This window comes from Ahaetulla prasina, chromosome 4 (assembly GCF_028640845.1).
Source record: "Ahaetulla prasina isolate Xishuangbanna chromosome 4, ASM2864084v1, whole genome shotgun sequence".
In the NCBI taxonomy this organism is placed as follows: Eukaryota; Metazoa; Chordata; class Lepidosauria; order Squamata; family Colubridae; genus Ahaetulla; species Ahaetulla prasina.
The window spans coordinates 13,790,711-13,803,913 of NC_080542.1; the positions used below are offsets into that span (position 1 = coordinate 13,790,711).

The 13,203-nt window shown below is 37.3% G+C and overlaps 1 protein-coding gene across 1 annotated transcript; it reads right to left on the bottom strand.

Moving 5' to 3' along the window:
* Positions 1–1,055: 1,055 nt before the first annotated feature.
* LOC131196768 (vomeronasal type-2 receptor 26-like) lies at positions 1,056–10,093 on the bottom strand. The gene is made up of 4 exons (XM_058180022.1): positions 9,293–10,093; positions 5,374–5,601; positions 4,340–4,466; positions 1,056–1,951 (listed from the first exon to the last, which is right to left on the bottom strand). Exons 1-4 carry the CDS (start codon positions 10,091–10,093, stop codon positions 1,056–1,058), a joined length of 2,052 nt encoding a protein of 683 aa, XP_058036005.1.
* Positions 10,094–13,203: the final 3,110 nt, after the last annotated feature.

Consider the following 13,203-nt stretch of genomic DNA (forward strand, 5'->3'; position numbering starts at 1 on the left):
TTCTATTACTAAATTCAAAAAAATTCCTATTTAAAAATCTCAAATTTCTTTTTACTAACTCTGTATCTTCTTCTATCATTTTATTTCTTAACATATTAAGCTCCTGAAGAATTTTTTTTTTCTTTAATAAGCAAAAATTGATTTTCCAAAAGTCATCTCACCCAGTTTCAATCCTCTGTCCATACTCTGCTCCAGCTCATAATCTTCTTGTCCTGGTTGTCACAGCTTTGGTCTTGTCAAAATGGCCGTTGCTGCTGCTGCTGATCAAGAGGGTTTCTTTGGGTCAGACAAGGAAATTACTGTGTCCTCATGATCTACAAAGCATCCCTCCTTTCTTCACTTCCCCTCCATGGTGGCTTTGACTCCATAGGATCTCCTGGTAAGCAGGTATTGGCTGGGTTTTGTGGTGCCCCACAGAGCATCACTATCCCATATCTGTACAGCTGCAATGCCAACCAGTAAATCAGCTATCCCTTACTATTCTGATTAGGGATCAGAATAATTATCAAACATTTCAAAGGAAATATTTATTTATTTATTTTGTCAAGTACATATTAAATAATATATATAAGTATAAGCATGAATTTAATACTTAAAATGAATACAACTAAAGGGAACATTAGGACAGGGATGGTAGATATGCTGGTGCTCTTATGCACACCCCTTACAGACCTCTTAGGAATGGGGTGGGGTCAACAGTAGAAAGTCTTAGGTTAAAGTTTTGGGGATTTGGTGATGAGACCATGGAGTCTGGTAGTGCATTTCAGGCATTAACAACTCTGTTACTGAAGTCATATTTTCTGCAATCGAGATTGGAGCGGTTCACTTTAAGTTTGAATCAATTGTGTGCTAGTGTATTGTTGTGGTAGAAACTGAAATAGTCATTGACAGATGAAGGGATGTTGTCTAAGTTATGAAATGAATGTTTTAGTGCAATATCATATTGATATGATGATGGAGGGAAGAACTCAGAATCACAAAAACAGGGAGGGAGGAAACTGTGCTAAAAGTAACCAATTCAGCTTTATACAAAGGGTTTGATGCTGAAATTATTTTTATTTCTTCATTAACTGCTTTTTCTTGTTTAGATCAGGTCTCAAAATAATGATATAGCATTTGGGAGAAAAGATACAGCCCAGTAATCCAGCTGCTGAAGCCAAAATGGAGAAGATCTCCACAGCCACCATGTATTTTCCTTTGGTACTCAAATAGGTGGGAACAAATGATACCCAGACACTACAAAAGACCAACATGCTGAAGGTGATATATTTGGCTTCGTTAAAGCTGTCAGGTAAATTTCTAGCTAGGAAGGCCACAGTGAAACTGACAGCAGTCAAGAACCCCAAAAAGCCAAGGACTGTATAAAACATTGCTGTTGAACCTTCATTACATTGCAGAACAATTTCTTCAGCCATGGAATGCATATCAGAATCTGGGAAGGGGGGAGAAATTGCTAGCCACAATATACAAATGATGAATTGAGTCAGGAAGCAAGATAGGACAATATTGGTGGCCAGCCTTTTCCCCACCCATTTCCTCATTTTGGAGCTGGGCTTAGTGGCCATGAAAGCAAGGACCACTATGATTGTTTTTCCCAGTACACAAGAAAGAGCTACAGAGAAGATGACTCCAAAAGCAGTTTGTCGCAAAAGACATTTCACTTGGTCAGGTTGCCCAATGAAGAGCAAAGTGCAAAGGAAAGAGAGGAGGAGAGCAGTGAGAAGGCTATAGGTGAGGTTCCTGTTATTGGCTTTAACGATAGGGGTATCCTGATGTTTGATGAAGATCCACAGCACCAGAGCTGAGATGACAGAAAAGAAGACTGCAATCACTTCCAAAAAAATCCCCAAAGATTCTTGATAAGTTAAGTAAATTATACTTTTTTTAAAGCAACTATCCTGATCCTTGTTTGGATATTGATCCTCTGGACATGGGAAACAATCATCTAAGTCTGAAAAAGAGACAATTGATAGAAACATTATTATTTTTGAAGTGTCATCATTTCATTTACAGTATGCCCTGATTTTACAGCATTCTGTACATTTAGTGAGCTCCCATCTCAATTACTGGATTGGTCTTTAAATGGTGCTGCCCTTAAAGACCATTTCAAAGTATTAACTCATCTTCAATGTAATATCACATGGGCTTACACTATGTGTGCTCCATAACTCACTTGTTCTACTACTCCTGCATGAGCTATACTGGATCTTAGTCGCTTACCATGTGCAATTGACTTACCATGGCTAGGATGGGGGTTGACTCATGAGGCTGATTAGTCTGATACCTCACAATATTTTTTTTAAAAAAATTGTATTTGGAAAGATTGAGGTAAGCCATCTAGCTTTGTTATATGAGATAGACAACCTTATAATTTCAAAGTCAGTCAGTCAATCAGCTGATGACACCCAGCTGTACTTTTCCACACCGGGCCACCCCAATGAAGCTATCGAAGTGCTGTCCCGGTGTTTGGAAGCCGTACGGGTCTGGATGGGGAGAAACAGGCTCAAGCTCAATCCTTCCAAGACAGAGTGGCTTTGGATGCCGGCATCCCGGTACAGTCCGCTGAGTCCTCGGCTGACTGTTGGGGGTGAGTCACTGGCCCTGATGGAGAGGGTGCGCAATCTGGGCGTTCTCCTGGATGAACGGCTGTCTTTTGAAGACCATTTGACGGCCGTCTCCAGGAGAGCTTTCCACCAGGTTCGCCTGGTGCGCCAGTTGCGCCCCTTTCTAGACCGGGATGCCTTATGCACGGTCACTCACGCCCTCGTGACGTCTCGCCTGGATTACTGCAATGCTCTCTACATGGGGCTCCCCTTGAGGGGCATCCGGAGGCTTCAGTTGGTCCAGAATGCGGCTGCGCGGGTGATAGAGGGAGCCCCTCGGGGCTCCCGTGTTACACCTATCCTGCGCAGACTGCACTGGCTACCTGTGGCCTTCCGGGTGCGCTTCAAGGTTTTGGTGACAATCTTTAAAGTGCTCCATGGCATAGGGCCGGGCTATTTACGGGACCGCCTACTGCTACCAAATACCTCTCACCGACCCGTGCGCTCTCACAGAGAGGGACTCCTCAGGGTGCCGTCAGCTAGGCAGTGCCGTCTGGCGACACCCAGGGGAAGGGCCTTCTCTGTGGGGGCTCCCACCCTCTGGAACGAACTCCCTCCAGGACTTCGTCAACTTCCGGACCTCCGAACCTTTCGTCGCGAGCTTAAAACACATTTATTTATCTGCGCGGGACTGGATTAGATTTTAAAGTTATTGGTTTTAAGGGGTTTTTTATTATTTATATTGTTTTTTAAATTTGGCAATAGAATAAGTTTTTTAATTGTTGTTTTTAATTTGTATTTATATGTATTTTAACTGCCTGTGAACCGCCCTGAGTCCTTAGGGAGATAGGGCGGTATATAAATTTGAAAAATAAATAAATAAATAAATAAATCAGTCAATCAATCAATCAATCTTCTAGGTAGAATAGGAAGAACAAACAAGTTGAAACCATGGGGAAAAAAATTACCAATGCAAAGTTACCTTCACTTCCAAAAACCAAAGGACAAAATATTCTGGTAAAAATTGTTTATAATTTTTGAAGCAAACATACGACGGGAGAATTCAGATATGAGGTATCTATTGATTGTCCAAGTTAGAATGAACTGATTGGTTTTATTTATTTATTTATTTATTTTATTTATTTGATTTTTATACCGCCCTTCTCCCGAAGGACTCAGGGCGGTGTACAGGCAAGATAAAAACAGACAAGAAAATATACAGTTTAAAATGCAAGATTAAAAAACTTATTATAATTAGCCTAAAAATTTAAAATATATAAAAACTAAAACCCATTTAAAATTAATAATAATTCGAGTAGCTTACTGAAGTATGAAAAAAAATGCAATTCAAAGATTTCATAGCTTCATATCAATGTGTTCAATCACCATAATAGGAAAATTAAAGAATTAGGAGCTGAAGTGGTGTTTTCATGTATAGTTCCAACATCTAATGAGGGAACAAAGGATTTTAGAAATGAACCACTGGCTTAAAAACTGGTGTCATCAAGAGAACTTCAATTTCATAGACCAGTGATGGTGAACCTTTTAGGGACCGAGTGCCCAAACTGCAACCCAAAACCCACTTTTTATTGTGAAGATAGTACAGTAGAGACTATAGTATATATAGTGTAGATTTCAGCATGACATTCAAGAAAGTGGTGTAGGGTCTCCTGCTTCAGCAGGGGGTTGGATCCAAGATCCCTTCCAACTCTATTCTGAATCTAATATTTATTAAAATTCAGCTCCTGCTTATATTTATTATATAATTGATACATTTAATATATTCCTTAGCTTACCCAATTGGTCAGCTATCTTCCCTTCTGGACATAATTTACAGTCATAGCAGCAAGATAATTTCCCTTCCACTTTTATCTTGTTATAGCCAAGAGGACACTTCTTGTTACAGATGGAAAGAGGTAATGCCTGTTCATAAATAAAACCAGAATTCACACAAAGAATTTTTTTTGGCTGATTATTCTTTTCATTAATTATACATATACAAACTCTTCATATTTAGTCCAAGCATTGGCGTTGCATTTTCCTATTTTCTTCTTGGTGTAAACTCACTATTGGAGTTACTATCCCTTAAAAATGATAATCATAAAATTAATCTGTATAGCATTGTAGACAAATAAATGTGTTACAAATGTAGAAACAGATCAGAAAGAATTTTTCCATCATATCCTTTCTTTCACTAATTAGTTTATGCTTTATTTTTTAGAAAAAATACATCATACTCTTCCCCTTTAATGAATTTTATAGGTAATGTGCAAGCTTAGTGGGAATGGTGCTGTGTTTTGATTAGACAGTTGGATAGAGTTGAATAGATAGATAGAAGATAGAAAGATAGATATAGATAGATGAAAGATAGATCTGTGTGTGAAAGAGAGAGAGAGAGAGAAAGCAATTTTTAAAAATCATATTAGAATACATTTTGGTATAGATTTAATATATATAATGTGATTGTACACATTTATACATGTATTTATGGTTTTAGTTTAATGTTGTAAGCCACCCAGAGTTTCATGAAGGCAAGATGTGTCGCAAACAAATTTAATAAAGAAAATTAAATATTTTTAATTTTTTTTAAAAAAATGAAATATATTCGAAAAACAGAGTTTCTGCAGGCTAGTTTAATGATCAGACAAAAGCCATTTAAATTCTGGATGGTATGCATTGATATTACTCCACTTGGATTAGCAAAATAATTATGTAGTTATGTAGTTATTACTATATAGACATCTGGCCTGCTGGCTGCCAGTTTGACACCCCAATTTATTCCATCAATCCGTGGCTAATAATTTCAGGAAAAGGGAAAAATGAGACACACCTGGTTAAATATGAGAGGCCAAATGGCTTCCTTGTCAGAAAGGGTGAGGAGATTGTCTGGGGGAGCCTGGGGGTTGATCTTTCCAATTTGGACTTTCAGAAAGGACTTGTTTGGAAATGTGACCCAATTGAAAATATCAAGTCCAGTTTCTAATTCCCCACTGGGGCCAAAAGAAATCTGTTCTCCAGCACTGTTGTTAAAGGAGACTCGTTGCAAAAAATGGTGGAGCTAGAGAAAGATGACAAAAAAGAGGAAAGAAACAGGAAAGTTATAAGGAATCTTTCAAGGGGATGGGAATATTTTGTCAGAGTTTCTTATAAAAATTAAATCCAGAAACCTACACAGATAACTGATGCAGCAGGATTCATTAACTTCTTTATATACAAGAATCATTCCAAAAATTTGCATAAATTCTTTTCCAATTTTGCTCTGCAGACCTGTAAATCACTATTCTTTTGCTCCGATCACTAAAATGATAACTTTTTTTGCCTGGCTCATAGCCCATAAATCTGAGCTTTCTAGCTTTTGGTTATCCCTTTCTTCTGACTGCCTTTGGAATATACTCCCACACATTACTTCCAAAAACTCTTAAATGTGCCAGAGATGGCTTCCTCCCTTATAGCATATGGTGTAAAATTAATGGATGAACTCCACAGCCTATTAATTAAGTAATTATCAGTCAACATGGCTTCACCCCAATATGATCTGCTCAGATTAGACCAGAATCCTCCAGCAATGAGCCCTTCATGGTTTGTAAGACTCCATTCTGCCTCTCAACTACACCATTCTCAGCTGCTGTGTATGGATTAACGTGTCTGTTTTATTCCTAATTGTCCCAACCATTGTTGAAAAACTTGTTGACATGAATTCTGAACCTCTGTCAGTTTGCAACTGACATATCTGCTGTTTATACCTCCTCTCTATACAGCTTATCCATTGCTTAAATTTCAATAGCACCTCTATTTTACTCTTTAGTAAATAGCAGAACCCAAATCTGCTGTAGTCATTTACAATGATCAGTGCATACTTTGCTCCTCCCAAAATGGCTTGCATTGGCCCAACCAAATCTGCATGTACCAGCTCTAGACCTCTTGTTGTCTGCCTTGTGCCACTTTTGCTTACTGGGAATAATTTGGACTTTGATGATTTGCATACTGCACAGTCCAAGTATTCCTTACATCCCTTCAAATTTAATCTTACTGCAAACTCTTGCAGTTGTTGCAAACCTCTGAAGCTAGCATGGCCAAACTTCCTATGCAAGAGATGAACCCATAAATTGTGTGGTGCCAAATTTCCAAATGTTTGTGCACAATGAACCTTTTCTCCCTTCAACATGTAAAAATTATTCTGCTTTATGTCCTCTGCACGTACATTCCCATTTCTCTTTATGAGACACCTCCCATTTGCAAATATGGTCTCAAATTCTTGCTTTTCTAAACTAGAGACACTTATCAAATTATGTTCCATTTGAGGCACATATATCTCATTAAACCTCATTTCCAGATATGGAATTTGTACACTGCCTCTTCCAATGACTTTAGCCTTCTGGCCATTTGTCTTATGTTTCTCTTTTAAACACAGATAGTCTCTCAGCTTAATTACAGTTCAGTTTTCTGTGTGCTCTGGTCTCATAACCTGGATTTAATTTTCTTGCAAAAATTAAATCCAGAAGCACACATAGGTAACTGATGCAGAAGGATTCATTAACTTCTTTATATACAAGAATATATATAGAATAGAATAGAATAGAATAGAATAGAATAGAATAGAATAGAATAGAATAGAATAGAATTTTTATTGGCCAAGTGTGATTGGACACACAAGGAATTTGTCTTGGTGCATATGCTCTCAGTGTACATAAAAGACAATACAATAAATTATATACAAGAATATATATACATCTCAGGACCCCTCCACAATTGGATAACAGCTTTCCTGTCAAACAGACAACAAGTGATCAAAATTGGCAATGCTCTATCAAATCCTGTTCCTATCAAAAGTGGTGTTCCCCAAGGCAGCGTTCTTAGACCAACACTCTTCATATTATACATTAATGATCCCTGTGACCATATTACAAATAATTGTGTTCTCTTTGCTGACAAACTATTTAACACCACCAACAATACAGCTACCCTTCAAAAAGACCTTGACTTTATGTCGGAATGGTCAAAAACTTGGCAACTCCAAATGTCAACCAGTAAATGCTCAGTCTTACATATCAGAAAAAAGAACCCAAACACTAAGTACAAGCTTGATGGACATTACTTTACAGATGACCCCCACCCTGTTAAAGACCTTGGAGTTTTCATATCCAATGACCTAAGTGCCAAAGCTCACTGCAACTACATTGCAAAAAAGGCATTAAGAGTTGTAAACCTAATCTTGCATAGCTTCTTCTCCAAAAACACTACACTACTAACCAGAGCATATAAAATATTTGCTAGACCAGTTCTCGAATACAGCTCGACTGTCTGGAACCCATACCACATTTCTGACATCAATACAATTGGACGTGTCCAGAAATATTTTACAAGAAGAGTTCTGCATTCCTCTGAATACAACAAAATACCTTATGTCACCAGACTTGAAATCCTGGGTTTAGAAAATTTAGAACTACGCCGCCTTCGACATGACCTGAGTTTAACTCATAGAATTATCTATTACAATGTCCTTTCTGTCAAAGACTACTTCAGCTTCAATTGCAACAATACACGAGCAAACAATAGATTTAAACTTAATGTTAACCGCTCCAATCTTGATTGCAGAAAATATGACTTCAGTAACAGAGTTGTTAATACTTGGAATATACTACCTGACTTTGTGGTCTCTTCCCAAAATCCCCAAAGCTTCAACCAAAGACTGTCTACTATTGACCTCACCCCATTCCTAAGGGGTCTGTAAGGGGCATGCATAAGAGCACAGGCGTGCCTACCATTCCTATCATATTGTTTTCTTTCATTATATCCAATTAATATAATTATTACATACTCATGCTTATATATATATGCTTATATATTGTATAGTTATTTCACGCTTATGCTTATATATACTGTATGACAAAATAAAATAAATAAATAAATACCAACAGCAGGGTTCTTTCAACATGGTAGAAATTACAGACATCTTCTCCAAGGCTGGAGATAACAGTTAGTTTCATTTCAGCCGGGCAGACAGCGTGCAGAGATTGTTTAGTTTCAGTTTCAACTCTCTGCACACACACAGAGCTGAACCACACTCAGCCTGCAAAACTGTTTCAGCTCCCATTGGTTGATTTGTTGCCTTGCCCATTCATTGGCTGACCTTGTTACCATGTCTTTCCAGTCATGAATATTCTGACAAATTTCAATTTGTTTCTTTCAATTTGGCCCAGGCTTAAAGAAAAGTAGGCTGATCCATTTTGCCTTGGTCAAACTATTTGAAACTGGTAACAAAATATAGTTTTATCAAATGCATTTTCAACTCTCAGCTGCAAAGCTATCAGATGAGAATTCCAACAGAAAATCAAGAAAGGGACAAATCTGAAAAATCATTTTGTTTTGTTTGAGCAAATAGTCAAGATAGAGAGTGGCATGTTAACAGCAGCCAGAATTGTGTTTGCACAACATTGGAAGGGTGAGGTGATCCCCACAGGAGAAAAGATAATAACAAAAAATTTAGAATGTGCAGAAATGAATACAATACATCTGAAATTAAGGAGAAGGAAGACACTGAATATGTTGAGGTATGGGATCTGTTCTATTGATGGTTATTTATTTTCTTTCATATGAAAATATCAACTACTTCTATATAGCTTTCAAAACTATCTATAAAGCATTCTAACTGTTAAAACAATAAAATACAACACAACACAACACAACACAACAAGTCTCCTATTCTGGTACATAATGATTTCCCCAAATTTTATATTAGCCAACATTACTTGCCAGGGTGACTGGAGGAAGAGCTTCCATCTCCTCTCATTCATTTTTTGTCCCACTTTGAGTTTGGAAGAGTGCATGGCCTTCAGAGCATGTGCCACAGCATAGACCGCATTGTAGACACTGTAACTATGTGCATTTGTGGTGGTGTCAAAGACAGAATTAGGAAGAGTCTCCAACTTTTCTTCTCCAGTGCAGATCCTTTCAACCTTCCCATCTGTAATATCACTGGAGAATGAGCATTCAAATGCATCTTTCCAAAAATCCTTAATAAACCCATCGTCTTTTTCTAAGTTTGGGTCTTTATTCTGCATAAATTGTTGGAATCCGGTCAGCTCCTTTGAGTGAATTGCCAAAGAAAGTGCACCATGGAGAAAATCAATGGGCAACTGTCTATGAATTAGAATGGATGAGAATTCCATCGGGGCTGTCATGATCCAAACTTTGGCCTTTCTCTCCTTTGGAATATTATCATAATTGAAAAAATAGATCATTAGTCTCAAAGGCAACAAGCCTGTGATTTCAGCACTTAAGATAACTGCAATGACTGTACTTTTCATGATCACTTTGAATATTTTATCTGCAGTTTCTATCCACTCAGCAGCTGCATTACCATATATTATCTGGGGAAGACATTCTAAAAAGTCAAAGCAGATTCCTCTTTCTGAAAACATGGAAAGTCTATTTTGAATGAATCTGTCTCTTTCTTCCTCATACATAGAAACTAACCCCACCCAGGTCCATCCAAAATGCAAGAATAAGTGCAGTATTCCTTTAAATTGATGGGTTTCCTCTGGGAACATCCATTTGACAAACATTGCTGTTTCAGTATTCATCAGTGGAGCGGATCCATATGAGATCTAAATTGAGAAGGTCAGAAGAACATAGGAATGAAGGATCTTTTCCAAAATAAAAATGATAACAAAAACCAATGCATATGTGTTTATTTAATCTAATCTCTGGGTTTGAGTGGGATACAAAAATGGGATGTTTAAAAATTAGTTTTACGTGACATTAGCAATGTTGCCCATCAAGCAAAAAGGGACAGCCCTTTCAAGATGATCTTCTTCATGGTTTTGCTCAAATTTTCATTTCAGTGACCCACCTTTTGAATGTAATAAATAGCTGGTGAACCTCTCATATTGATCCATTTTTTGTCTCACCTGTGGAAATTTGTAGATGCGTAGAATGATTGCCATGTTGAGACAGGTGTTAATCTGGGGTCCTCCAATGACAGCTACTATGTTGGTCTGGACATTGCATTTGTAGTTGGGTATAAATTTATCCTTTGTAGATAGAAATTCCATTGCTAAATGATAAATTGTAATTGCCACAGAATAGTGAGTAGCGATATGGAAACCAAGGCTAACATTGGGTAAAATCACAGAATGTTCATTGATGTCCTTTACAGCAAATGCCAGAGCCAAAGTGTGCTGGTAATTATGAGTGACGAACCTTCAGCGAGAGTTAAAAACTGTGAATATATTTTTGTTTCAGAATTGGACAGTTGTTTTAATGTATACATATAAATTATACATATAGAAAGATATGAATTAGTGCTTATTGTTACTTCTGGACATCTGCAATTTGGACACTAACAAATAGACCTAGATTATATCAGGTAGGAAATACTGAGCTAGTTACTTAACTGGTTACTTAACATTGAGCTAAGGTAGCATTTAGTCAGACCAGAGGTGAAATGCTCCCGGTTCAGACTGATCCGGTAGCGATGGCGATTTGAAGAACTGGTAGCAAAAATCCCTCCCCCCCCCGCCGCCCCAGCTGAGATGCATGATCATCAGAGGTTTTGTTTTTTACTTTTAAAAGCATTTTTTCTTCAGCCAAAAAATGCTTTTAAAAGTAAAAGAAAAATCTCTGATGATCGTGCAGCTCAGCTGGGATCATCAGAACCCTTTAAAAGCATGTTTCCTAAAAGCTCTTCGGCTGAAGAGGTTGTAGAAAAAATATTTTGAAAAGGTTGTGGCAATCAGGTACCTCAGCTGGGATCGTCAGAACCCTTTAAAAGATTTTTTTTCCTCTGGAGATCCCAGCTGAGTTGCCTGATCATCACAGGCTTTTAAAAGCATTTTTTAACAACCTCTTTGGCTGAAGAAGTTGTAGAAAAAATGCTTTTAAAAGTAAAAAAAAAAGTTGGCCACGCCCACCCAGTCACATTACCCCACCACCACCAAGCCACGCCCACAGAACTGGTAGTAACGAATTTTACATTTCACCCCTGAGTCAGACCATATTTGAAATACTGTGATGACTTCTGGAGACCTCACTTAAGAAAATTGATTCATAAGATTGAGAGATGAGCAACAAAAATGGTGCAAGAGCAGAGACAAAAGAAATCAGGAAATATTAGAGGAAGTGAATATATTCAGCCTAGAGGGCAGAAGGAATGGGGGTAAATGACTGAAAACTTTAATTGAATTAAAGAGTGTGAACAAGGTTCTAGAAAGCAGTATTCTCAACTGAGTTTAAACTAGCCGGGGGTAAAAATATGACATCAGACAACAAAATTATCCCATCAGTTTCCTATGACTCTATCTGATTTCAATATTATCTCTTTCTTATCCCTATTTTCTGAGAGAATTAAGCCAGTTTGCTTATCACACCCTAGCTGTATAATAGCCTAAACTATGCCCTAAGGGGTTTCTCTTTTATATCTGAATGAAATGAAAGGCAAAAAAGCTCAAGATTAACCAGAGAGCTTCTGCAATATTTAAATTAATCAAACTTTTTACTTTCAGCAAGGGACTTCGTTGAATGAAGGAAGTTTCCTGAAAAGAGAAATTCATATACTTTATGATTGAGACTAATAATTATTCGTCTCAATTTCAACATCGGTATTAGGATAGGTCTAGAATAAAAAAAGGACTAAATACAGTCACTGGAACAAGTCATAACAACTGACTAGCTACCAATTCCTTTAAGCATAAAAGTGAAATAAAATACAGCTTTTAGATGGCAATGTGTGGGAAGAAGTAGTGTTGTATGAGGAGGAAGAGAAGTAGTCGGATACTTACAGGTACCGATCAAGGATGTCACAAGAAGGAAGGCTTTGAAAAGTGATCTCATTCGTAAGAAAGAAAACCTGATAAATAATAGCAGCAATGATTAAATCTCCAGGCTGGTAATATTTATGAACAATTGGAAGAGGACTACTAAGTTTGCAGGTGTAGGGAGGAGAAATGCTCATCATAGTTGGGGAAAAAAGTAAAACTAATGTTCTGAATATAACCAATTCATTGTAATATGTAGTCATTGTAGACATCAAACAGTAGCTCCTATGTTACCATTCAACTCACAACCACTCATTAACTGTATCTAAAGTTAAGATAATGAACTTTATCTAAAGTGAACAGAATAACAGAGCAGGAAGGTACTTTGGAGATCTTCTCATGAACTATCACAGATGAAACACAAATCCTTTTCCTCCTCTACATGCTTGTCTCTATTTCTAAGCAGATATTAATAGAATGCAATGTCTTAATCTAAGGTCATCATTTTTACAGTGTTTGCTGGAATTCCCTTAAGATTTGGAGAAGAAGGGACAATAACTATCCTTTAACAGTAATTAGTATCATTCTTTGCAACACTACTTTGAAAAGCATCACAAGGAAACATGTTTATCGCATTGCAATCATCATTGCTGCACGGTTACGAAACTTTGGAAGTAAGGCATGAAGTAAAAAAAAAAAAAGGTGTGTAAGAGTTCATATCCACAGAAGAAAGCAAATGAAAACTCCACTAGAGGGGGTGCGAAAGAATAGAAACACACCCATTGACGTCATTTGGCTTACCAATTTTGCTTCATACATATTACATTTTTTTTTGTTTTATTTTGTTTTATTAAAAAGACAGTGCCATGTCAGGATATAACAATACAAATAAAGCACAACCAGAG